The sequence below is a fragment of the Gracilinanus agilis genome, chromosome 3 (assembly GCF_016433145.1).
Source record: "Gracilinanus agilis isolate LMUSP501 chromosome 3, AgileGrace, whole genome shotgun sequence".
Taxonomy (NCBI): Eukaryota; Metazoa; Chordata; class Mammalia; order Didelphimorphia; family Didelphidae; genus Gracilinanus; species Gracilinanus agilis.
In genome coordinates, this window is record NC_058132.1 from 355,849,670 (window position 1) to 355,876,765 (window position 27,096).

At 36.1% G+C, this 27,096-nt stretch overlaps 1 protein-coding gene across 2 annotated transcripts in view; it reads right to left on the reverse strand.

Annotated features, from left to right (window-relative positions):
* Nucleotides 1–4,811: 4,811 nt before the first annotated feature.
* The window catches only part of PHLDB2 (pleckstrin homology like domain family B member 2), a 117,749-nt gene continuing 95,464 nt past the window's right edge, over nucleotides 4,812–27,096 (reverse strand). For both annotated transcript variants that reach the window (XM_044670101.1, XM_044670102.1), the window contains 5 exons: nucleotides 20,288–20,378; nucleotides 18,839–18,985; nucleotides 12,533–12,752; nucleotides 7,571–7,656; nucleotides 4,812–6,705 (listed from right to left, as the gene is read on the reverse strand). In XM_044670101.1, the coding sequence (XP_044526036.1) occupies nucleotides 6,565–6,705; nucleotides 7,571–7,656; nucleotides 12,533–12,752; nucleotides 18,839–18,985; nucleotides 20,288–20,378 (685 nt within the window). In that variant the 3' untranslated portion in view covers nucleotides 4,812–6,564. The remainder of the gene's footprint in view (nucleotides 6,706–7,570; nucleotides 7,657–12,532; nucleotides 12,753–18,838; nucleotides 18,986–20,287; nucleotides 20,379–27,096) is intronic.

Genomic DNA, 27,096 nt, shown 5'->3' on the forward strand with positions numbered 1-27,096 from the left:
GCCTTTATTAGAGAAAGAGCAGATAGCAGGGAACATTGCTGGGTTTTATTTTAGCCATGTCTGCTGGCTTAGAAGAATTCTTATTTTTATAGGAAATCTGTACAACAGTGCCTTGACTAACCATCTGTGTTTGAGTCATTGGTTTCTTATCTGACATACTCCTTACCCCCTTTTTGGCTCCCAGCTCTCTTCCAATGAACACTTTCTCAGTTTTAGTCAAGTCATAATTCAGGAATGTACAAGGCCAGAGCCACAGTCTTCATAATAATTTTCTAGATAGGAGTTTTACTGTATTTTCTAGGCTCCATGGCCTCCTCATTGGACTGTTTGTACTGTAATTTTCCATAGAACTTCATTTTCTTAACCCTTGAAATGCTGACTGCAAGTCAATTGAGAATCTGCAACAAAGAAAAGGAAAGTTGTTTGGCTGCTCTGAAAGTACTAAAGGCAATCAGAATTGGGGTTAGATGGAGGAAGGCTCTATTCCAGTGATGGCAAACCTTTTAGGGACCCTGTGCAGTGCCCTGCCCCACCCTCAGACTGTGTGTTATGCCCCAGCCCCCTGAGTTGGAGGTGGGGAGGGAAGAAGAAGGGAAGGGGACAGAGGGAGAAGGGGGCTACTGCCAGGTTTAGATGGGCCAAAGGGTGGGGTAAAGCTAGAGGGTAGACTGTTCAGAGACTCAGCACCCCCTACTCTGCATTTGAGGGGGATTTCACCCAGGAAAGCCATCTCTTGCAGCTACAGGACCTGCCCCTCCATCCATCCCCACCTGTCTATTGGGCTGCATCCCACATGGGGCTGGGAGCAGGGGACAGCACAGTTAGTAGGTGGCTGGCAGGGAAGGAAGAAAGCATGGGCAGGGATGGAAGACAGGGAGGGGTGTGGCCTGAGCGCACTGCTTGGGGGAGGGAGTAAGCACAGAGAGGTGGAGAATGTATGTGTGTGTGTGTGTGTGTGTGTGTGTGTGCGCGCGTGTGTGTGTGAAGGGAACAACTCCTCAGGGGACTGCCCTGCGTGCCCATAGAGAGGTCTCTGTGTGCTGTTTTTGGCACATGTGCCATAGGTTTGCCATCACAGGTCTAGTCATTTCAGGGTGAGGATATTTCTGTTGTTTGTTATGTTAAGTGGAGAAAATTGAATACAATTCTTTCCCTACCTCCACTGATGCAGGAAACCATCAGGAAAGATTGTGGCTAATCAGTATGAACATGTTTCTTGGCAATGACTGGCTAAAAATTAACCAACACATTCCTTTTGTGTTATCACAGGGTATGGGCTTCATAGTTTTTGAGTACTCATTGCCATAGCTGAAAAGAAAAAGGTTCATTTCTTTCCAGGTGGTAGTTGCAATTTGTGGCTAACGCAGGTGGACCTGTTTAGAGAAACGCGCACTTGCTATAGTAACTGACTCTTTCATCAAAGCCTACAGAGATTTTCTCATCTTCCCAGTACCCACATAGCTCCAGTTCAAGAATAGGTTGGTTTACTTGCAGGCCTCAGAGGTTCAAAAAGAAGTTTTATTTTTTGTTTTTGCTGTATTTTTTTTTTACAAGGGTACTCAACCTGGATATCACTAAAACTTGCACTTGTGGTCTTACAGCAATTTATAACAGGGGACCAGAAAATCATGTTTTTTTTTTTTAATTTAATAACTGTAGAATTAGCTTCCATTTCAAATCTTTGCATTTTATGTATTCAAAAACATTATTCTAAGGAGGATTTCATAGATTTCACTAGGTTGATAAAAGAAGAGATGTCTGAGGGGCACTAGGAGATTAAAGAACTCACTCAGAATCAGACATTATTTGTCAAAAGGAAAACTTGAATCTAGGTCATGTTCAAAGAGCACTAAATCTCAAGTCAAAGAACCTATTCCTCTGCTTCTAATCTTGCCTCTAATGCTTACCACCTGGGTTACTGGGGCTCTAAGGCTCCAGTTTCCTCATCTGTAAAATGAAGAGTTTGGGTTTAAACCGTTTCTGAAATCACCTCAAGATCTAGGTTTTGGGGGGCAGAGGGAGACAGCTTGGTGGTTCAGTGGATAAAGAGCTAGGCCTAGAGATAGGATGTCCTGGGTTCAAATCTGGATTCAGACACTTCCTAGCTGTGTGACCTTGGACAAGTCACTTGATTCCCCATTGCCTAGCTCAGTGGTTCCCAAACTTTTTTGGCCTACCGCCACCTTTCCAGAAAAAAATATTACTTAGCTCCCTGGAAATTAATTTTTTAAAAATTTTAATAGCAATTAATAGGGAAGGTAAATGTACCTGTGGCCATCACCTCCCCCCCCCCAGATTGCTGTAGCACCCACCAGAGGGCAGTAGCACCCATTTTGGGAATCACTGGCCTAGCCCTTACCACTCTTCTGCCTTGGAACAAATACATAGTATTGATTCTAAGATGGGAAGTAAAGGTTAAAAAAAAACCTTAGGTTTATGATCCTATATTCCCACTGTAGGATTAAAAATTAATATCCATGACTTTTTTATAGGATTTAATAATAACAATAATAATAGAAAGAAAAAATAGCCTCAGTAAAGAAAAGAAAAACTTCTCAGACTGAAATCCTGTTGGAATCTATCCAGCAGCTCAGGAATCTGGAAAGGTTCATGGTTTAGGTGAGAAAGAATGAAGCAGAAGCTGGGGGCTGTCAGTTTTTCATGTTAGCTCAGGATTGCTCTGACAGGTATCGAGATTAGGATTTATTATAGACACCTTTCAAGAGCAGTTTCTTACAAAGCACAATTGAGTTCGCAGTTGTACAGACAGAAGAGGTTACAGAGTTACATCATGATTGACATTTGACTTACAAAAAATTTCTTTCATGAAGATTATGCCCAAATGAGACAATGTCCAAGGTTGAAAAAAGAGTATCACCTTATCTAAATGCTATTTTAGTAAAAAAAAGCTTCCATACTTAAAAAGCTATCTTAAAGAATGAGCCTTTAAGATTGTGGGATATATTTAGTCATTGGAAAGTACCTAAGTAAGGGTGGAATTTGTCTGGCCTGCCATGTCTTGTCCTTGGGATGTCTGAAAGCAGGGAAAAAGATACAGAGCAACTTCTGCTAATTTCTGCTTTTTTCGGCTTGGGGGAAAATTGTTAACTCCTTTACTATTCGGTACTTAGAGGCTTTCTATAAAACTTGGGGCTATCCTAGAAAATTAAATTGATATGTTTTCAATAAGAAAAGGAGCCACGGGGAGGGGTCCAGATTTTCATCTCAGATAAGCTATCCAGTCTGGGTCCTGACTTGCAGGGCAGAAAATTCAATCTCAGGGCCTTGCCTGACTGCATTGATCTTGATCTTGAAGATTCTATCAAAAAACCCTATTTCTCTGAGTGGCTCCCCGACAGAAATACCTGGGAGAGAGCACAGAGCAGAGAGCCTCCAAGGGTGAGGTCTCCAGCAAAAGACAATTTAATCTAGACCCTTTTCGATAAATGTATCTCACTTTTTTGGCAGTAAAGATTTCTTTTAATTCAGTTCCCTAAATATTGCTAGAGTTATAAACTTCTTCAAGATTGCTCAAATCCCTACTTCTTCAGGAGGACTTCCACAGTCTTTTTCCCTTCTAAGATAACATTCCACTTAACTGGATATATCTGTCATTTCCCTGATTAGAATGTGAGCTCTTTGAGGCCATGGATAATGTTTTGAACTTCTTTGTGTTGCCAGTGCCAGCACATAGCACAATGCCCAGCACTGACTAGGACAAAAATGAAATATGGTTCCTGCTCTCATTTACCTTATATTCTGCCAGAGGAACCATTCCTATTGAAATATGCATAAATATTTCAGTACCTTATGAATCTTTACATCAAAGAGAAAACAGTCAAGTAAGAGATGTTTATAAACACTTATTTCCTGGCTTAGAAACAATGTTAAGTATTGGTTCTAAGGCAGGAGAGCAGTAATGGCTAGGCAATGGGGGTTAAATGACTAGCCCACAGTCATACAGTTAGGAAGGGTCTGAGGTCACACACTGCCTCTCTCTCGACTAAGCTACCTAGATGTCCCAGTATATACAATATTGAAAAATTACAGGTGCTGTCTGTAAAATAGACATTACTGATGTGTCTGTTCTTTGGCATAGACAACAGACAAGTAAATTTAGAGGTAGCTAGTGATTATTGCACTTGGAGTCAAGAAGACAAGTTCTAATCCAACTTCAGATATTTACTAGCAATGTGACCATGATCAAGTCACAACCTCTTCCTGCCTCAGTTTCCTCATCTGCAAATTAGGGATAATAATAGTACTTACCATCCAAGGTTATTATGAGGATATGATGACATAATATTATAAAGCACTTGGCAGACCGTAAAGCTTTATAGAAGTGCTAACTATTGTTATTTTTTCCTTTCTATTGATCCTGGACAATTATTGTTCTTCCTTCCAATAAGTGGAAAGACAAATCATTTTTAAAATATGAAGTCAGGGTAACATTTTAAATCTCCCAATAGCTTATTTAAAAACACATATAAATGGATTTTCTTAATCATGCAAGATATAAAGGTTGATTAGAAAACTTGTATAATTTCATAAAGAAGGGAAAGTATATCATGGATTAGTGATATATTTTTATGAATTGAGACAATTTAGGATATTGCATTTTACTGTTTTAAATCATTACAGTTTTTAAGCTGTGATGTTTATAAAAGATAAACAACATAAAAAATTTCTGCAATAACATTTCTGTCAGTTGTTCAGGTAGAATCATGTGTCATCCACCTGCAAAATTGTACTATTGGCAGCCTGGTATACAGACTCTAAATATAAATTCAAATACATTAACGCCAGACAGATTTTGAGAAGAGAAACTTTAATTATACTAATTCCATATTGTACTTGTAGGTAAAGTCATCATTTTCTAGTGCTACTCATTTACCACATTTCCACTAAATAACAGAATGCATAAACATACATACAAATGCACAAATACACCCAGATTATCAGGACGGACAGACATTTGGAAAATATCATAAATGACTTGCCTGAAGTCAAAGTTTTATTCAACAAAAATGGACTGTAACACCATAAAAAATGCAATGGCTAATTTAAAAGAAAGATTTCCTTCCTCAAATCCTTTTGGAGTTGAACTTCATTTGCCTTTTTTAAACAGACACCTGTGCTTCCAGCTAATGACCATTTTTGATCTTAATCTTAGCCTAGTTTGTGATTAAAACCTCAACAAACTGACTTTATACATTGTTTAGGGAAGGCTGCAATTGAGTGTTGGGTTCCAGAATAAAGCAGAAGCACATAAGGAAAAGGAAAAAAAAATGCTTTGGATTGCCTGAGAGGGCGTTAGCCGTAAACAGTGGAAATAGTACTGGATTTGGAGACAGAAAGATCTACAACAAATTCTGGCTCTTCAGCTTCCTAGCCTATGACCCTAAGTAAAGTGAAAACCTCTTCGTCTCAGGCTCTTCATTTGTAAAATGAGTATGATAATACTTGTATTAAGGAAAGCTGTAAAGTGCTATGTAAGTGTGAGCAGTTGTTTTTAATTACTAGTGATTTCAGCGCAGGGATTAGGGAAAGTTTTCAGAGGAAAAAAAGTTGATTCTATTGAATATTCTCTTCATTTAAGATTGCGTAAGAATTCTCTAACATGGTTTCTCTTGAAACATTTTTTAAAAAAGCAATATGCTTAGTAAATACAATAGTTACTAATAGAAATTTGGGGCAGGAATTGATTTTAATGGGTCTCAGAAATAGTTATGGGGTACATAGAAATGTAACTAATTAGGGTTAGGGCAACCTTTAGCTATAGCCCATTTACAGCCCTAGTTTGTGCTAAAGGTAATATTTTGAAACCAGCTTATAAGACATCCTACGGCATTTTAGTGTTATTAAAAAGTTAGAGGTTCTTTTTGTCTTATTACAAAGAACCAAAATATGGGTCATCACTAGGAATTGCTGTGAAGTAGAAGGCATATCAACATTAAGTCTTTGGCTTTGGTGCAATATTCAACTACTGTGGATTTAATCTCTCTTTAAATTCTTTTTGTCTCCCATCTTTCCCTCCCGTCCCTCCTTTTCTGTAGTATTAATTTATGAATATGCTATAGGAAATTATTTTTTAAAGAGCCAGTTGGTTACTAATATGTCAAATGCTACAAATTAGCAATATATGTAGTGATATCTTTTGGTTCAGGTGCTAAAATAATTTCAGAGTACACACAAACACTTGTAAATGGCTTAATTTTTCACTAAGACCACTCATTTAAAAGTTTTTAAGAAAATTGCCTTATAAATGCTGCTCATGCTGCCGTCATTCCCAAAACAAAATGTTTTCTTTCTTGCAGCAACTTCAGTCCTTTTGCCATTGCTCCATCAAACTACAAATTAGAGCTTCATTGTCTTCTTGTGTAAAAAAAAAATTCAAAACACTTTTGTTGATACATAAAGGGAGTTCCAAACGTGTGTTTATAAAGCATTGTGTGTGAATGTTATCCTTCTTGCTTGGAGTTTTTCCAAATGAGATTGAGTATGGCTTGATTCTGATATAAGGTTATTGCAATCTGCCCTCTCATGAACTGCCGCATTCTTTCATTACAACATGAAATGAGTATAACCTTCTGCCCCAGTAACAATAACATCCATCCAGATCCTCATGGCCTCTGGAGATGGAGCAACCATGTAATAGATCCGATCATGTGTCTTGACACTAAAGGTGAGTAATGGATTAGGACTCTAAAAGGAGAAAAGAAAAAGAATATTAAGCAATTAATTTCAATGAAGATCATCAAATAGGAGTTAGTCAAATACAGAGACACAAATTTCAGGGTTTCTCTTTCCTTCACTGCTTTCTTTCATGAAACAATGTTTCATAGGTTTATTTATTTATTTATTTACTTATTTATTTTTAAACCCTTGTACTTCGGTGTATTGTCTCATAGGTGGAAGATTGGTAAGGGTGGGCAATGGGGGTCAAGTGACTTGCCCAGGGTCACACAGCTGGGAAGTGGCTGAGGCCGGGTTTGAACCTAGGACCTCCTGTCTCTAGGCCTGACTCTCACTCCACTGAGCTACCCAGCTGCCCCCTCATAGGTTTATTTTATATATTTCTTTTCCCCTTTGGAGTACTGAACATTTTTCTAACCTTCGCTTTAGTTTTCACACAGGGCTTTTCCCTTTGCTCTTTCCTGGTGTTAATAAAATCTTGGGAGGCACTTCTCATACTCTGGGGTCCTGAGACTCTACTTTGGGGTGATGCACATGGGCTGCATATTGGTGATAGGTTTTGCTCTTAATTCTTTATTTTCTCTCACATCAGGGCTGTCTATTTGCTAGATCTAGCAATAAGGAACTAGTTTGACAGAGCCTTCAAAATGACAATAATAAAGTTATTACCTTCTTTTTCCCAAAACTGGACCCACAAAAAATATTAATTCTTTTGGTCAATATTTTTCATACCATTCTCTCCCCCTTAGCATTATGATCATTACTATGATCAGTCCAAGGAAGGTCAAGCAAAGAAGAAAAAACCCTCTCTAATTCTATTATGTATTAAAAATTTGAAAATTAAAGCACCAGAAAAGCTGCAAATATAATTTACCTTATATGCATTCTTGAGGTGATCATAATAGACTTCTTCAATAGCTTGAAAATATATCACTCCTTTTAATTTAGCTTCATGTTTATCTGCAATGAGAGGGATTAGTTATTAAAAGGATTTTGTAAACAGAATCAGACAACACAGAGGATCAAATGATTTAGAAATGAGGTTCTTAAACTGGGGTTCAGAGGTCAGTAGATAGATTTCAGGGGGTCTGTAAACTTGGAGGGGGAAATATTCATTTTTAATAACTTGTTATTGAAATTTAGTATAACTTTAGTTATGAATTTTTAAAAAAATCATTCTGATAAAGGGTCCAAAGGCTTCATCAGACTTATAAAGTGGTCTATGGTAGCAATTAAGGTTAAGAAAACCAATTTAGATGGGCAAAGGACATGAATAGGCAATTTTCAGATAAAGAAATGAAAACTATCAATAAGCACATGAAAAAGTGTTCTAAATCTCTTATAATCAGAGAAATGCAAATCAAAACAACTCTGAGGTACCACCTCATACTGAGCAGATTGACTAATATGACAGCAAACGAAAGCAATAAATATTGTAGGGGATGTGGCAAAATTGGGACATTAATTTTTTTTATTTTTAATTTTTTTTAGAAAAATTTTCCATGGTTCCATGATTCATGTTTTTACTTTCCCCTTTACCCACTTAACCCCCGCCCCCATAGCTAATGCATATTTCCACTGGTTTTAACATGTGTCATCAATCAAGACTGATTTACATATTATTGATAGTTGCATTGGTATGGTCCTTTCAGGTTTACATCCTCAATCATGTCCTCATTAACTCAAGTGTTCAATCAGTTGTTTTTCTTCTTTTTCCACTCCTGCAGTTCTTCCTCTGAATGTGGGTAGCATTCTTTTCCATAAATCCCTCAGAATTGTCCTGGGTCATTGCATTGCTGCCAGAAGTCCATTACATTCAATTTTACCACAGTGTATTGGTCTCTGTGTACAATGTTCTTCTGGCTCTGCTCCTTTCACTCTGCATCAATTCCTGGAGGTCTTTCCAGTTCACATGCAATTCCTCCAGCTTATTATTCCTTTGAGCACAATAGTATTCCATCACCAGCATATACCACAATTTGTTCAGCCATTCCCCAATCAAAGGGCATACCTTTGATCCAGCCATACCTGGATGGGTTTGTACATACATGTACATACATGTTGAGTTTGTACCCCAAAGAGATAATAAGGAAAAAGACTTATACAAAAATATTTATAGCTGTGTTCTTTGTGGCAAAAACTTGGAAAATGAGGGTATGCCCTTCAATTGGGGAATGGCTGAACAATTTGTGGTATCTGACAGTGATGGAATACTATTGTGCTCAAAGGAATAATGAACTGGAGGAATTCCATGTGAACTGGAATGACCTCCAGGAATTGATGCAGAGTGAAAGGAGCAGAGCCAGAAGAACATTGTACACAGAGACCAATACACTGTGGTAAAATTGAATGTAATGGACTTCTGGCAGCAATGCAATGACCCAGGACAATTCTGAGGGACTTATTAGAAAGAAAGCTATCCACATCCAGAGAAAGAACTGTGGGAGTAGAAACACAAAAGAAAAACAATTGCTTGATGGGGATATGATTGGGGATGTAGACTCTAAATGATCACCCTACTGCAAATACTAATAATATGGAAATAGGTCTTGATCAATGACACATGTAAAACCCAGTGGAATTGCTTGTTGGCTAGAGGAGGGGGATAGGAGTAGGGGAGGGAAATAACATGATTCATGTAACTATGGAAAAATATTCTAAATCAAATTAATAAACTTAAAAAAAAGGAAAAAAGAAAAGAATATAGAATTCTAGGTCTCTAATAGAATAATCCTGGAAAGGAATTTAGAGATTACTAAATATGTCCCCTTTTATTTTACAGCTAAAGAAACTGAGGCCCAACATTATTGCATGGAACATAAAAGAATTAAAGAATAACTTTTACTCTCATCATCATCATAAAAAAATGCTTACTTCACACTAAAAAAAAAAACCTTCGTTACTTTAGCTTCTATTTTTAATTCTAAAAGGCAGAAGCCATTAACTCAGAACCAAAGAAACTTCTTATGTTCTTCAAAAAATTAGCACCCAAGATACAGCCCAGGTAAATTGACTCTCAGTTTACTATACCAAGCGTGCATTCTGTTATATCCTTCATGTGCATTCAAAAGCTGCTTCTCTAATGTCAGAATAAGTCATCTCTTTGAATCCAGTGAATTCATATCTTTTATTAAGGGTGATTCTATTTTTGCATTTATAGTTTAAAAAATCCATCACTATTTTGTGAACTAGACAATAAATATTTATTAAACAATAAGCTATTAAATTCATTTTTACTCAGATAATTTACTATTAGCTAATTTAGAATTTTGTGTTTATTAATTCCTAAAAAGTAATTCTTGCCTTATACGTTTTCCACTTTAAAATATAGTATTCTGACCTCATCATTCTTTCAGGGGATATAGTGTCCAGTGTTTTTCAAATGCTTCCACTAGAGGTCAGGCAAAGTGAATTATTAAAGCTTATTTAAGAGGAAAGGCTAGTGCAAAGATCTCTAAAATAACCAAAGCTCTCCCCCTCCTTATTTATACTGTCCAATAGAAACTTGCAATGACACAGTTTATTCTTTTCTAATAAACTCTAGGTCAAATTCTATCTACTAAACTGTAACTACATTCAGCCAAATTCCCAAATAACCATTAGCTTTACGATAATTTTATATGTGGCCTCTTCCTAATATACAACAAAATATTACAGAGCTACTAGGTGGTCCAAGGAATGGAGTGCAAGGCCTGGAGTCAGGAAGACCTGAATTCAAATCTAGCTTCAGACACTTATTGGCTGAGTGACCTTGGTCAAGTCATAAGCTTTGCCTCAGTTTCCTAAGCTATAAAATTAGGAAAATAATATCTATCAGGGTTGTTACAAGGATCAAATGAAATAATATCTGTAAAGCAATTTAGCACACAGTGCCTTGTACATTACAGATGTTATATAAAAGCTGGTTGTTTATTATTACTCCTACACATCACTTGGAAATGGCAGAGGATTGAGAAGTAAGAAAATTCTTTGTGTCAAAAAGTTTTGAGTTATTTTAGACAGCCAAGCAACACTTTTGTTGAGAGGTCAGTTGATGTTTAAGCTAAAATGTCAAAATGCTAACTAGCTTTGTTTGGGACTGACAATAAAAGGACGGGTGAGGTACATAAATTGGAAAGGGGGTTCTGCTGTACTTGGTGAGAATCTGTGCCAACACAGAGATTGAAGTAGCCAGATGGTGCTTTTATCACGGTATAGATGGATTGCTGAGATAAGCCTTGAAATTTATACATTCAAATATACCCAATTTTATGGCAACAAAAAGCTGAAAGTGTATAACTTTTATATGATAAGGGGGTCAATACAAGGGCTGAAGCCTAGTTTGAGTTTTAGCCTGCATGACCTGCTGGCTGCTTAGTTGCTCTCTAATAAATAGAGTGAGGCCTCACTTTAAAGATGATTCTGGGGCAGTTAGGTGGCTCAGTGTACAGAGCCAGGTGCTGAATCCAAATCTGGCCTCAGATACTTCATAGCTATGTGATCCTGGATAAGTCACTTAACTCTGATTGCCTAGTCCTTACTGCTCTTTTGCCTTAAAACCAATACTTGCTATTGATTCTAAGACAGAAGGTAAAAGATAAGGGGTAAAAAAAGATGATTCCATATTCCTGAAGTTGAAGGGAGTAGAACTTCAACCACAGAATACCATTTTGAGGATAGGGAAAGAGATGTAAAATTCAGAGACTTAAAATCACATAGTTTAATTAGACTGGGGGTGGAATGGGTGGAGGGAAAGAATGAAGAAGAGCTTAAGGTAAAAACCCAGGTAATTAGATTAACAGAGAACTGATGAATGGGAAGAATTAACAAAGTACAGATGAGGACAAGTTAACTGTTATTTGAGTGTTTAAAATTTTATTTTTGGAAAACTCTGGGGGAGGCAAGTAGGAGACTCGCACATTTTATTATGGCTGCTTTTATGCATATTCAGGCACTGAATTAACATTTCTTTTTTTAAAGGAGTATGTTTCCATTATATTAACTAAAAAGGGTTGTTCATGACACTATCTTTAAAAAGATATAAAATTAAATCTAAAACAAGGTAGCCCTTTTGAGGAAAACTTGTAATGGAATCATTGTATAGTAGAAAGAGTTCTAGATTTGATGATAGAAGATCTGGTTTCAAGTCCTCACTCTGTCATGAGCCACCTATGGGCCTTTGAGTAAGTAAGTCTCATCACCACCTCTCTGACCCATAATGCCCTCATCTGTAACATAAAGGAGTTAGATTAAATTATTTTCCAGGTCCCTTTTAGCTGTAAATCTATGATTCAATGGAATGGTAGTTCAGATCAGGTCATATATTACTGTGATTCTTTAATCTATCACACATGCACATTCTTTATGATAGGCCCCTTCTGGTTCCTAACTAAATAGCATTTCATAACCTCTTCTTAATTTTTTTTAAACCCTTACCTTCTGTCTTAAAATCAATACTATGTATTGGTTTCAAGGCAGAAGAGCGGCAAGCACTGGGCAATGGGGTTAAGTGACTTGATCAGGGTCACACAGCTAGGAAGTGTCTGTGGTCAGATTTGAACCCAGGACCTTCCGTCTCTGGGCCTAACTCTCAATCCACTGAGCCATCCAGCTGCACCTACTCTTCTTAATTTTAATGATGATCCATCCAATCTAACATTCCAAGGCACTTTGCTAAGCACTGGGTATATGAAAACAGGAATGAATGGGGAAAAAAGAGAGAGAGAGAGGTACATATATTATGATTTGGGGAGAAGGGAGAGAACATTAATCTTTGGGGTACTAGTTTCCCTTCATTCATCTGCATCTTTTTTTAGTAGCTGTTGTAATCAGTGGGTTGAAATATTGCATCACATACCTGCATAATAGGAGAAGGTTCGTTTGTTTCGGTCAAAAACAAACCACCTTTTCTTCCAGGTTTTAATTTTTCCACCCATCTTGATGAGAAATCCTCGGCAAGTCTTCTCTGTGATGGACACATGGTAACAGGTTTCTATATTGTGACCAGCAGTCTCTACGTGACTCCGCAGATCAAAGTCTTCCTTTCTAACAGGCAGATAACGGGTCAAGGGCCGAGCCTATGATAGAGCAAAACCCATTTAACTTACTGTAGTAATTATTTGAGTGGCTTCAAGCTACACATACCTCAAAGTTGACCTCAGTTCTGAAACCAAGTGAAAAGCAGAGCATAAAAATTACCACGTTAGAATTTTGAGGGAAAAAAAAAGAAATCACCTAACAACTGGGAACATAAAAGTCTTAAACATTCAAACAAAAAATAGTTGAGAATATCAGATATTTTAGTAGGATGATACTAACAACACAGGAGTAAAGAACAAAGAAGTCAAATAATGAGCATTTAATATGTTTCTGCTCTGGAATAGGCACTTCGCAAAGTATTCCTGGTGACAGAAATACAAGAGCAAGCCAATTCCTGCCCAAATTGGAGCTTATACTCCAAAAGAGTGGGAGAAGGAATAGAATATATTTTCATAGATAATCAAAAGAGGATACTTACAAAAGAAGCACAAAATTACCTATAAACAACTGGACCATTCAGGAAGGACCTCTTGAATGAGCTTTTTTTTTTTTTTTGAATCTAACACTTTATTTATTGCCAATTATATGTAATAATAAATTTCCACATGAATTTTCCAAAGTTACATAATCCAAATTGTCCTCCACCCTTTTCCCCTCCTCACTTCCAGAGCTGATAAGCAACTCAATGTGAGTTATACATGTATTATCATGCAGAACTTTTCCAAATGGTCCTTTTTTTATAAGTAAATATAAAACCAAAATCCCCAAACAAAAACTCAAATAAACAAGTGAAAAATTGAATGCCTTTATCTGTATTCCAACCCCAACAGTTCTTTCTCTAGAAGTGATGAATGAGCTTTTAAAGGAACTATAGGAAGAGGAATGATATTCCAGGCATGGGGAATAGCCTGTGCAAAAGCATAGAGATGGGAAATGGATTGTTGTGGCTAAAGAGCAAATAGGCCAGTCATATTGGAAAAGAGAAGAACTGGAGCCAGACTGTGAGGGTCTTTAAATGACAAATGGAGAAATTAGTATTTTATTATAAAGGCAATAGGCTAGAATTTCCTGTTAGGAGAATGATGTGGCCAGACCTGTGGTTTAAGATTATCAATTTGGTAGCTATATGAAGGATGGATTGGTGAGGTGAAAGAATCTGCACAGAGAACCATGATGGTTATGATTATGAGTGGATAGAAAGGGAGAAAAATGAGAGATGTAGGTAGAATCAGATAGGGGGGCAGCTGGGTAGCTCAGTGGATTGAGAGCCAGGCCTAGAGAAGGGAGGTCCTAGGTTCAAATCCGGCCTCAGACACTTCCCAGCTGTGTGACCCTGGGCAAGTCACTTGACCCCCATTGCCTACCCTTACCACTCTTCCACCTATAAGTCAATATACAGAAGTTAAGGGTTTAAAATTAAAAAAAAAAAAGTAAAAAAAAAGAATCAGATAAAGGCAGGAAGAAGTTTCTTTTATAGTTTGAAACTAGAAAACTGTCATTCAGAATGGTTCTATCAGGAATTTGGTAGAAATAATATAGGATGATAAAAAATAGTATCCCTGTGAGATGGCCCCTACAGTTGCAAATTATTCTTTTTGGTAAAAAAAAAAAAAGTCTTACTTTTGTTACTCTAAAAAGAGACATATAGATCAACCTTAATATACTCCACAAGTATTACTCATAGAGTTAGTTAGTCAACCAATACACGTTTATTAAGCATTGTATTAAGTACTGGGAAACAACCCCCCCAAAAGGTAAAAAAACAGTTCTTTCTCTCAAGGAACTCAAAGTCTCCAGAACATCCCAAGTGGAATGCCGCAATTTGCCAGGCTTCAAGTCAGAAATCAAAGGCAAGGATTTGTTTTTCCAAAGAAAAGTGTTTTGGAAGTCAATTAAAACACAGGTACAGTCCCTATATCTATCAGAGGTCACAGAGCAAACAGTCACACTCAAAGAAATCATGTTTCCAAAGAAACTCAATGTTGTATAACCAAAATGATGGAGACTGATTTTTTTTTCTTTAAACCCTTACCTTCCGTCTTGGAGTCAATACTGTGTATTGGCTCTAAGGCAGAAGAGTGGTAAGGGTAGGCAATGGGAGTCAAGTGACTTGCCCAGGGTCACACAGCTGGGAAGTGTCTGAGGTCAGATTTGAACCTAGGACCTCCCGTCTTCAGGCCTGACTCTCAATCCACTGAGCTACCCAGCTGTCCCCAGAGACTGATTTTTAAGAAGAAATGAGGAAATGCGTGTCCCTCCCTTTTTTTAAGAGGTAGGGAGGGGGCTATGAATGTGAAAATGTATAATAAGAGAAATACAAGTGAAAATAACTCTGAGGTCCTACTGCGTAACTATTAAGTTGACCAATGTTTCCTGCCCATAGTCCCTTGACTGATGAGGAGGTGAGCTTTCTTGCACTGATTTCTCCCTCCCCACTTTCTTAGTCATTGACGATGATGATGATTTTACAAGGGATGCATCACTGGGCAGAGGAAATTGGAGGGATACATTTGGAAATGAAGGTGATATCAATCAACTAACTAACAAGTATTAAATGCCTACTTTGTGCCAGGCACTGTGCAAGATGCTGGAGGCAGAAAAACAAAAGAAACCAATATAATTAAAAAAAAATAAAAGAAGTCACATTTCCCATTTCTCAGACTTTTGATCCTTCATCTTATCTTTAGGAAAAACATATCTGGCCTGATGGAGCATACCATACATTAGGGAATACTTAACATCATTGTAACTTAGCCCTTTAGAAGATACAAGCTTCATAAGTAGTTCCAGTGATGAGATGAATGACTGCTCAAACTAGACTTTTGTCAGTAATTTGAACAGAATGGGTGCTTAATTTAGTTTGCTTGCCATTCAGTAATGCTGTGAACATATGTGGTTGACTCTAGCAGTGATCAGGAGAAGAAAATGTAGGTCTGGAAAACGGAGCCTGCTCCTCAGTTTTGGTGTTTTGAGTGATGGATTCATTGGAAGCCAACACTCACCACCCTCCTGACCTCCTACTCTGGGCTCCAAGGAAGTCTAGGCATTAAACACTTGAACTATAACTATTTATTTCCAACTTTAAAAAATGTTTGCCTGGTGATGGTCCTTGTTTCTTGGCTTCCCTCCACTATACCCCCACCTACTGAAAACAAACAAACAAGTAAACCAATCAACAAAACAAAGCCACACCAACTATGTATAAGTGATGCTAACACAAAAGCTGAAGATTGTTATTTCTAGGGGAGAAATAAAGTGAAAAAGAAAAGTAAGCCTTGTTCTCTTACATTAGTGTGGTAAGAAACTGGTTCTAATTTTTTGGTCCATTGAAACTATATCCTTCCTGCAATAGGAGAACAAAATGCAAAACCTCAAAAAAAAGTCTCTTACATATATAATTTAGTTACTTAGTTGTAGAATGGTAATAGATATATAGGATCATAGATTTAGAGCTAGATGGAATCTTAGAGGTTTTCTAGTTCACCCTCTCCTTTTACAGATGAAGAAAATAAGGATCAGTTGCTTGTCCAAAGTTGTACTGGTAATAAACACCAGAGCTGAGATATGAACTGAGGTCCTGACATCAAATCTACAATTCTTTCCATAATATCACATCTACTTCAAAAAAGTAGTCAGGTTGAAAAATACAGGCAGAACAGAGCATCTATAAGGTATTTTTTTCTTTTAAGATGCTTGTCCCCCCCCCCGAAAAAAGAAAAAATGAGTTTACTAATTAAAAAACCTAATTACTTGAGGATAAAACTCAGTAATTTTATTTATAAGATAATCCTATGTTATAGTAATTTTTTGGAATGGCAATTACATTATAAATTATTAATAAACATTTTGAAGTACAAAGAAGTTTACATAAAAAGACTCAAGACGAATATCTAAGAATTCTAACAGCTTCAGAACATGTATTATCAATATGTACACTATGAAAAGACTAAGAACACTAACTTTATTCTGCTATTAAATGAAGCATATGATTTTAGATGGAACCTGCCAGATCTGAAAGATTCTCAATAGAATAGAAAGTATGTGCATAGTGCCTTACTGCCCAACAGTGCAAATATTCTCTATTTATGCCATCTCATTTATCATCACCATGCTCCTAAGAATGAAAGAGAAGCAGTGATTACCATCAGTATTTCACAGATGCAAAAATGGAATAAAAGAAAGATAAGGTTAAATTACTTGGCCAGAGCCATATGCTAAGTTTCACTGCCCTAATTAGACTCTAAATATTCCATTTCCAAGACTCTGCCAATCCTATACAATATCACACATAGTATAAGGTATGGCCAAGGATAATGCTTTGATGTTTTCTTAGAACAATCCAGCCATTCCAGAGGGCAATTTGGAACTATGTTCAAAGAGCTATAAAACTGTGCATACACTTTGATACTGCAATACCATTACTGGGTCTGTATCTCAAAGAGATCATATAAAAATGGAAAGGATCTACTTATACAAAAATATAGCAGATTTTTGTGGAGTGTTGAAGAATTGTGTGGAAATCAAGGGGATGTTTATCCCTTGGGGAATGGCTAAACAAATTGTGGTATATATTGGTGATAGGAATACTACTGTGCTATAAAGAGATGATAAGCAAGGTGGTTTCAGAAAAAGCTAGAAAAATTTATGCAAACTGATGCAGAGCAAAATAAGCAGAATCAGGAGAACATTGTACATAGTAACAGCAAAATTATATAATGATCAATTATGGAAGACTTAGCTACTCTCAGCAATACAATGATCTGGGAAAATTCTGAGGGACTTATGACAAAGAATGTTACTACTTCCTGAGAAATAACTGTTGGAGTCAGATGCAGATCAAAGCATACTTTCTTTGACATTAGTTTATTTACTGCTTAATTTGAGGATTTTGGTTTTATATGAGTATTCTCTTATAACAATGACCAATATGGAAGTATGTTTTGCATGATAATACACTTATAATCCAGATGAAATTGCTTACCAACTCCAAGATGAGGGGAGGAAAAGGAGGGAGGAAAACAATTTGGATCTTATAATTTTGGAAAACATATGTGGAAAATTGTTATTCTGTGTAATTGAGAAAATAAAATATTTTTGAATAAAAGAGATAATAAATAGCAAAAACAAAAACAAAAAAGAAAAATGGATTCACTCAAGCTTTCAAAGTTGTATAAAGAAATAATTACTTTTTAATGTATTTCTGTGGATGGGTAGGAGGAAAAAAAGTGTCTCTTGCCCCCAAAGCTCTTAAGTTCAACAAAATAAGCTAAAGAAATTATTTTTTTCCCCTCAAGGGCTTGACTTAGATAATGCACTTTAAAAACACACAATTTAGTCCAATTTAACATATGTATTTTTTAGCACAGTGACTTTCAAGTAGTAAACAATAAATACTTGTTTATTATTGTCTGATTTAGGAGATCCAGAGAGGACATAAGGGGCCATTTAGAACATCTAACCAATAGGAAAAGGGGGGGGGCTGGACATTGTGAGTAAAGATATGAAGCTAGGGGAGTTCAGAATTTTGGGGGAACTTTAATTTAGTCTGACTGAAGAATTTAAGGCAGGAAGTAATATGACAGAAGAATAGAAAATTGGGTTGAGTATTGATTATGGAGAGCTATGAATGTCAGGCCAAGGAATCTGAGCTTTACCTAGGCAGCAGAGAGAATCTGAAGTCTTTTGAGCAGAAGTCACATGACAGATCTTTGCATATGTAAAAATTTTTCTGGCAGACATTAATAGTTTTAGATGGCAGAGAAAAAAAGCTAGAGAAAGTATTAATAGGCTACTGTGGTATTTCAGGTGGGCAGTAAAAGGGCCTGTAGTATGGTGGCAATGAAAATAGGGAAGAAAGGATGGAAGAAGATCACGAGATGATAGATGTAGAACAAGCAAAAGATGTTACAAATGATTTTTCCCCATTAAAATGAAAAAAATTCATCTTCATATTTTTATATATGCATGCAATATATTGGATATTTTTTCTCTTTATGATAGAATGAGAGCTATACAGTGCTACTCTGAAAAAAGATATTTTTGCTTTAGATAGAGAATAAATGACATGCCCACAAGAGGGCAACATACTCTAAATTTATCCAAATTTAACAGGCATCTGACCAACCTGTGCTCTTTGTTTCTCTCGTATTTTCACTTCTTTTTCAATTAGCTTTTGTCTTTGGCTAGTTTCTTCTTGTAATCTTTTCTCTAACAATTCTCGACGCCGTTTTTCTTCTTCTAGAGCTCGTTTTTTGGCCTCCATTTCACGTTCCTAAATACACCGTACCATGAAGAAAATTGATTTTAGAATTTGATGTTATCACTCAGAAAGAAAATCTTACAAGCAAACAACTCAGAAATCTTTATATAGTACTTGATAATTATAGTAGCATTGTGGTGTGTAATAGAAAGAATGCTACTTATGAGTCAGGAGACCCATGTTCAAATCTTGGCTATAAGACTATAATATGAAGCAAGTCATGTTATGTCTCTGAGCCTCAGTTTCCTCATTTGTAAAATGAACATGATACTACCTATTTCAGAGGACTATTTTAAAGAAAGATTATAAACTTTAAAGCATCAAAAAATGAAATATGGTAACAGGAATTTTTGGCAACATGATAAATTAGAATTAGGTAACTTGCAAACAGTTCTAAGGTTAACTTTCAGAATTACTGTAAGCCAAAATTCAATAATGGAACAAAAGTGGCACCTAGGTACTGCTTCTTATACAAAGAGTTAGTCAATAACTTTCTGTAAAGTTTTAAAGTTTAGAATTATTATTATTATTATTTAAAGTTCTTTCACTTTTTTTTATTTCCACGAGGAAGAATCATTCCCTCTCCAAAGTGAAAGTGTCATCCAAATTCTAGTCATAAAATATGGAAGATTTTTTAAAATTGTCTACTACTAGTTTAAGGATTTTAGGGTGATTTTCATTGCTGTTCTACCACTTCTTGGGTAGAGTAGTACATATGAAGTTACTTAAATTCTGGAGTGGAATAGAGTTAAAGGGAAAGGAAGGGCCCTTTATAGATAGAAAAGAAGATATCATGGGGGTGTCTCAAAGAACCCTGGAGAGAAATAAAGGCATAATGATTCAATTATGATAATATTATTTTTATACATTATTTATGTGACATGAAACATTATGTTAATTTTATAGTATTACATTAATATTTTACCATATTAACATACAGCCACATATTATTATGTTAAAAATCAACATGGGCTAAAGGTAGAAGTAAAAAATATGAAGACAATTATCTAAAATCTCTTGGAAATAATACAAAGAGATTTTATACTTGTCAAAGAGAAATTACAGTTTCTATACTATATTCACCCTAGTTTATGTCAAATGTGATTTATATGTTTAGAATCACATAATTTCAAAACAAGAAAGGATCTTATAAATCACTTAGTTAAAACCTTTCATTTCAAAAGAGAAGAAACGGGGAGTCCAGAGAGGTCCTTGTTATTATTTATTTAATTTCGGCAAATTAAATAACTTGTCTGAGATCATACAGTTAATGAGACACAGGTAGGATCTCTTAAATGAATATAGATCACTTACCCTAGATTCAAGCAAACGTGTCTTTTCAGCATGAGCCTGTTTCAGCAACCTCTCCATTTCTTCTATTCTGGCAATATTTGATGTGCTGGCACTGAACAAAATAAAGGAGATTTTAGGGATATCATTTACATGTACACAATAAGAAATAATATGTTTTTATATATTTTATATGTATACATATATACACATGTGTATGTAATACATATATATGTGTAAGTTCTAACATTTAGAAGAATTTTCTAGTTTAGTATGATAAATACTTCAAGCACATACAGAATTGTCCCCAGAATATTATTTTACAATCAATGGAGTGAGTGGTCTGATTAAACTCTATTCAGATTATAGGCAGTGCCCATATGCAAGAGGAGGTGGCATTTGGTATTGGTTAAAAACAGAAAAGTCAATAAATGGGACAGGTTAGGAACACAGAATCTGGAAACAAATGAATATGATAGTATAATATTTGATAAACACAAAGATTCCAACTCTGGTATTCAGGACTATTTATTATTTGGTTAAAAACTATTGGGTAAACTGAAAAGTAATCGCAGAAATTAGGGTTAGCTCACCATCTCACACCCTATACCAGGGGTCAGCAACCTTTTTGGCCATGAGAGCCATAAACTCCACATTTTTTAAAATGTTAATTTCGTGAGAGCCGTGCAGTGCTCACAGTGCGCGCTCCTGTAACAGTGCCTGAAAAAAAATTGACTTTATGGCTCCTGCAGAAAGAGCCATATCTGGCCCTCAAAAGAGCCATATGTTGCCGACCCCTGCCCTATACCATAAGACGCTCCAAATGGATACATGATCTAAATATAAAAGGTCATATCCTAAATGAATTAGATTACAAGGAAAGAGATACCATTTGTAACTACAGTTGGGGGAGCACTTGGTCAAATAAAGTATAGTGAGGTTAATAAGAAAGAAAATGGATAATTCTGATTGCACTAAATTGGAAAGATTTTATACAAACAACATCATAGAAACTAAAACTAGAAAAGAATAGGTTGCCTAAAAATAAATCTTTTCAGCAAGTTTCTGTGATAAAGGTCCAGTATCTAAGACATATAAAAGAGCAAGAGCCATTCCACAATAGATAGTCAAAGAATATGAACAGTTATTAAGAGAAGAGAAGCTAGTTTTCAATAACCATGTAAAGATGCCCTTAGTTACTAATATTAAGAGAATTCAAATAAATACAACTCTGAGCTTCTACTTCACATCCAATAAATTGACCACGATGACAAAAATCTATGATGACTATTGCTAGAGAGGCTATACAGTCTTAGTAGGATTGTGAATTGATCCAGCCATTCTGAAAAGCAATTTGGAATTACATCCAAAAAGCCTAATCTATATGTGTACCCTTTGATCCAATAACTTTACTAGGCAAATATCCACAGAGATCAAGAAAGAGAAAGGAATTGGTATTTATAAAAGTATTTGAGTACTTTTTTATCATAAAAAGAAATGGAAACAAAGGTGAATACCCATTAATTTGGAAATGATTGAACAAATTATAGTATATAAATGTAATGGGTTATTATGTGATAAGAAATGACAAAAGTAATAGATTCAAAGAAACTTAGGAGAATTTATACGAACTGATACAGAGTGAAGTGGTGACAACCAGAACAATTTATACAATGATTATAATATTGTAAAGAAAAATAAGTTTGAAAGATCTAAGAACTCTGATCAATGTAATAATCAAGCAAAATTCCAGAGGAATGATAATGACACATGATTCCCATCTCTAACAGAGAAATAATTTTGATATAGCTAATGTCTGTACTTGTTTTTCTCGATTTATACACACAAATATTTTATTTTTATTAAAAAATTTAAAATATATTTTTAAATTTAAAAAATTATAGGGGACAGCTGGGTAGCTCAGTGGAGTGAGAGTCGGGCCTAGAGACAGGAGGTCCTAGGTTCAAAAACCCGGCCTCAGCCACTTCCCAGCTGTGTGACCCTGGGCAGTTCACTTGACCCCCATTGCCCACCCTTACCACTCTTCCACCTATGAGACAATACACTGAAAGTACAAGGGTTTAAAAAAATTATATACATTTGATATAATTTTAATAATTATTTCTGACATTTTGCAATCCATATTCTTTCACTCCCTCCCCAAGATAGTAGGCAATACATAGGTTGTACATGTGTTTTCATGCAATACATGTTTCCATGTTCAGCATGTTGCAAAAGAAGACACATATTCCTTTATCAGAGAAAATTTTATGAAGGAAAAGAAGGAGAAAATGGTATGCTTCAATCTTTATTCAGACTCCATCAGTTCCTTGTATGGTGGTAGGTAACCTGTTTCATTATTAGTCCCTTGGTGGCTTGGATCTTTACACTGCTAATAATAGTTAAATTATTCTCATACACAAACAGACACACATGTGCACACGCACACTTGATCCTTGTAATATCCCTATTAAGAGAGTAGTATATTACTATACTGTATTGATAGGCCCATTTTATAAATAAAGAAACTGAGACCCAGAGAGAAGTGAGTTTTTTCAAGATCACACAATTTGTAATTGGCAGGTCTCAAATCCAGGTTTTTCTTAATCAAAGTCTTTCAGATGTATAATGCAGTTATGAGTACTAAAAAGGATCAGAAGGGATACTAGAAGTATTAATTAGGAGAAAGAAGTCATAAATATTGGAAGATGAAAACAATACAAAACCATTATTCATGTGCTACTTGTCACTGTATTTTGCTGCAAATATAAATTAAAATACAAGTAGGCTGTGCTTCTTAGTATTATTAGTATGTACTTGTAGTATTAACACTACAGTAAAATCTATGATCAAATATATGGTTGCTCTAGGAAAATTTCATAAAAGAAGAATGATGATGACATAAAACAAATAGCAAATCCTTTTACTTCTCCATAATTATTTATCTCCATTCCTTCCCATCTCAGGCTCTTCCAGACTTGTTCTTTTCTCCTCAAGTTTCCAATATTACTCTTTCAACCCATCCTAAAAACTGAAGAACTCAATTCTTTTTACTAAGAATAGAAACTATGCAACACGACCCTGTCCATATCCTCTTTTCAATGTAAAATTCCTTGACATATTATCCCTGACTCAGTACTCCTTTATTCTAGTCTCTAATGAGGTGGCCCTTCTACTTTCCAAGGCCAAACTATCCCTATCCCTCTTCCTGGTCCTTTGATCACATTCCCTTCTGTTTTGCCAGCAGATCACCCTCTCCAATTATCTGTTCCCCTCACCATAATTTTTAATTCCTGCCCAATTCCTGTTTATTTTCTTGTTTCCAACAAACATACCCAAATCTCTCTAATGTTAAAAAAAAAACCCTTTAATAGGCCTTACCAACTTCTCAAGCTATATGACACTATAACTCTTTTCTCTGTCAGATACTTGGAAAAATCTGTCTATAATCAACTCTACTTCTTCTCCTTTTGCTCACATCTCAAGCCTTGGTAATCTGACTTTTCAGATCACCACTCGACTGAAATTACTTTTACCAAAATTATCGGTGATCTATTAATTGCTAGAGCTGATGGTATTTGCTCAGACTTCATCTTTATTGACCTCTCTGTAGCATGGCTGACCACCATTAAATCCTATATATTCTTCCTTTCTCTAGATTTTGATGACAGTACTCTCTTAGTACCCTTTCAACATGTTTGAATGAAACTTGGTCTCTTCAGTTGACTCATTATCCCAGCCCATAAGTGGGAGGTCCCAGTGGCTATGTTCTCCCTTTTCTCTAGACTCTTTCACTTGGTAACTGGTTTTCATTATAATTTCTGTTTTTCTAAGGATATCAACATCTATCAACTTAGCTATCAATTGATATCTAAGGATGTCAATATCTCTCAACAATTGCTTGTTGGATATTTCAAACAAGATGTTCCAGAGACTTCTTAACTTCAACATAACCAAAAATGATTTTTTCTACTTTCTCTCAAATCTATCCTTCTATCAGACTTCCCTATTTCTATCTAAAATACCACTATATTTCTAGTATTCCAGTTTCATATTCTCCACTCTTCCTCACGACACTCATTCAATCATCTGCCAAATTGTTTATCTCCTACCTCCACAACATCTCTGGCTCTGGATCTTTTTTCTCAGCCTACACTGCTATCTCCACCCTTGTTCAGTCAGCCAATCAGTTAATAGGTACTTATTAAGCATGTGTTATATGCCAGGCACCATGCTAAGCACTGGGGTATAGAGAAAGGCAAAAAAAAAAAAACTCACCCAAAACTAAATAGTCCCTGCTCTCAAGGTTCTACAATTTAATGGAGGGATGAGGGAGAGGTTTTCCTCCTATCAATTGGATATTGTAATATTGTAATGGCCTTCTAACTGATATCACTTATTAAGTCTTCTTGTTTTAATCTATCTCAGCTACTACAGCGATTTTTCTCAACTACGTCACTCAGTAAAATCCAGTGGCTCCCCATTGCCTCTAGGATAAAATGTAAATTCTTTTTTCACTCTTAAAGACCTTCACATTTTGTCCCCAACCTACTTTTCCAGGTCTCAATTCACATTACTCTTCTTCCCATACTCCATAGTCCAGACAAATTGGTTTTACTATTGGAATTCTGTTTCCCATTTCTGGTTATTCCCCATCCAGTAATATTCTTTCTCCTCATCTATGATTATGAGAAATGTTAACTGATTTCAAGGCTCAGCTTAAGAATCACCCACTCCTGGCAGCCTTTCCTAATATAGTCAACCATTAGTGACCTCTGTCTCCAAATCATCTTTTTTTTTTTTTTTTTTCTAAATAGAAACAGTGCCTTTATATGCACATGCAAGTCTCCTCTGTTACAATGCAAACTCTGAGGGTGGGAATTTTAATTTAATTAATTTATTTTTCTTTTGATATTCATATCCACAGCACCTAGCATAGTGCTAGGCATGTAGTAGGCACTTAATAAATGCTCATCAGTCAAATGAGTTGTCTCAAACCTTCCCTTCCCAGTCCTACATAAAATGGGGGGGGGGGTTGGAATTTAAGCACAATTATAGGAATAAAGGATCTTAGCAACTTAGACAAATGACTTTCTATTGCTTGAAAGATCTCCTTGAACTCAAGAATAGGCTGGCACCTCCTCTAGATCAGGAAAACAGGTAAGATTTAGAGAATGGTCATTTCCACTAGCTATCAGAGGAATTCCTAGATTGCAGAGTTCCAGTCTCTGCTATCTCTAAACTAGCTAGATTCTGCATTCTACCACTGAAAATATCAGTGAAATTTAACATGATTAATGCAGAAATTCTTCCTTCTCTTTAATGGGAAAACTGGTAGTGAGGAAGTAAGAAGGGAAAAGCTCTTCTCCTTAAGAAGATACAGAAACCCAGCAATGCTATGGCTGGATTGAAGGGCAGGTAGTCTTTTTGCGCTCTTTGGGCATAGTTCCAAATTGCCATCCAGAATGGTTTGATCAGTTCACAACTCCACCAGCAATGCATTAATGTCCCAATTTTGCCACATCCCCTCCAACATTCATTACTCTCCTCTGCTATCATTTTAGCCAATCTGCTAGGTGTGAGGTGGTATTTATAACCATGCTTTTTGTGGTGGCAAAAAACTGGAAAATGAGGGAATGCCCTTCAATTGGGGAATGGCTGAACAAATTGTGGTATATGCTGGTGATGGAATACTATTATGCTCAAAGGAATAATAAACTGGAGGAATTCCATGTGGACTGGAAAGACCTCCAGGAATTGATGCAGAGAGAAAGGAGCAGAGTCAGAAGAACATTGTACACAGAGATCAATACACTGTGGTAAAATCGAATGTAATGGACTTCTGTACTAGCAGCAGCACAATGACCTAGGATAATTCTGAGGGATTTATGGAAAAGGATGCTACCCACATTCAGAGGAAGAATTGCAGGAGTGGAAACACAGAAGTAAAACAACTGCTTGAACACATGGATTGATGCAGATATGGTTGGGGATGTAGACACTAAATGACCACACTAAAGCAACTATCAATAATATGGAAATAAGTCTTGACTGATCACACGTGTTAAGACCAGTGGAAATGTGAATTGGATATGGGGGGGGCAAATGGGGGGGTGAAGGAGAAGGTAAAAACATGAATCATGTAAAAAAAAAGTCTAAAAATAAAAAAATAAAAAAATGTTTGTTGAGCTGCATCAAGCTTTAAAAAAAAAGAAGATACAGAAAGACAATTTAATACCCACTGAACAATATGCCATCTTGTATTGACACAGGACGTAAGCATTTCGTTTCTATATCTAGATTGTCGATGACTTTTCTAGATAGTGTGTTCCAGCTTTATCCTTTCATTGAAGTTACCAAGCATCAAAGTACATGTTGGTTTAATTTGGAGATTCTTATTAAGTCTTTCAAAGAATTCTGTTACCACTTTATTCTCAGCAATGGGCACCACAGTAAAAGCTATGTGGTAAATGATTAGTAAGTAAGTACATAGCTAATCTCCCCAAATATAGATGTGTGTATATACACATACACACATATATATGTATATGTGTATATATATAGACACATATGCACATATATACACATAGCTACTCATGGATGTATATGTGTAAATATATGTATATACCTACATACATATAAATAGCTGTCTAAATTTAAGGAGATGGAGATATGAGCACATATAAATGTATTGGGGCATATGTGTGGCTCAGGTCTGGAGACTAGAGGTCCTGGATTCAAATCTGACCTCAGACTCTTCCTAGCTGTGTGACCCTGGGCAAGTCACTTAACCCCCATTGCCTAGCCCTTCTGCCTTAGAAGGTAAGTTTTTT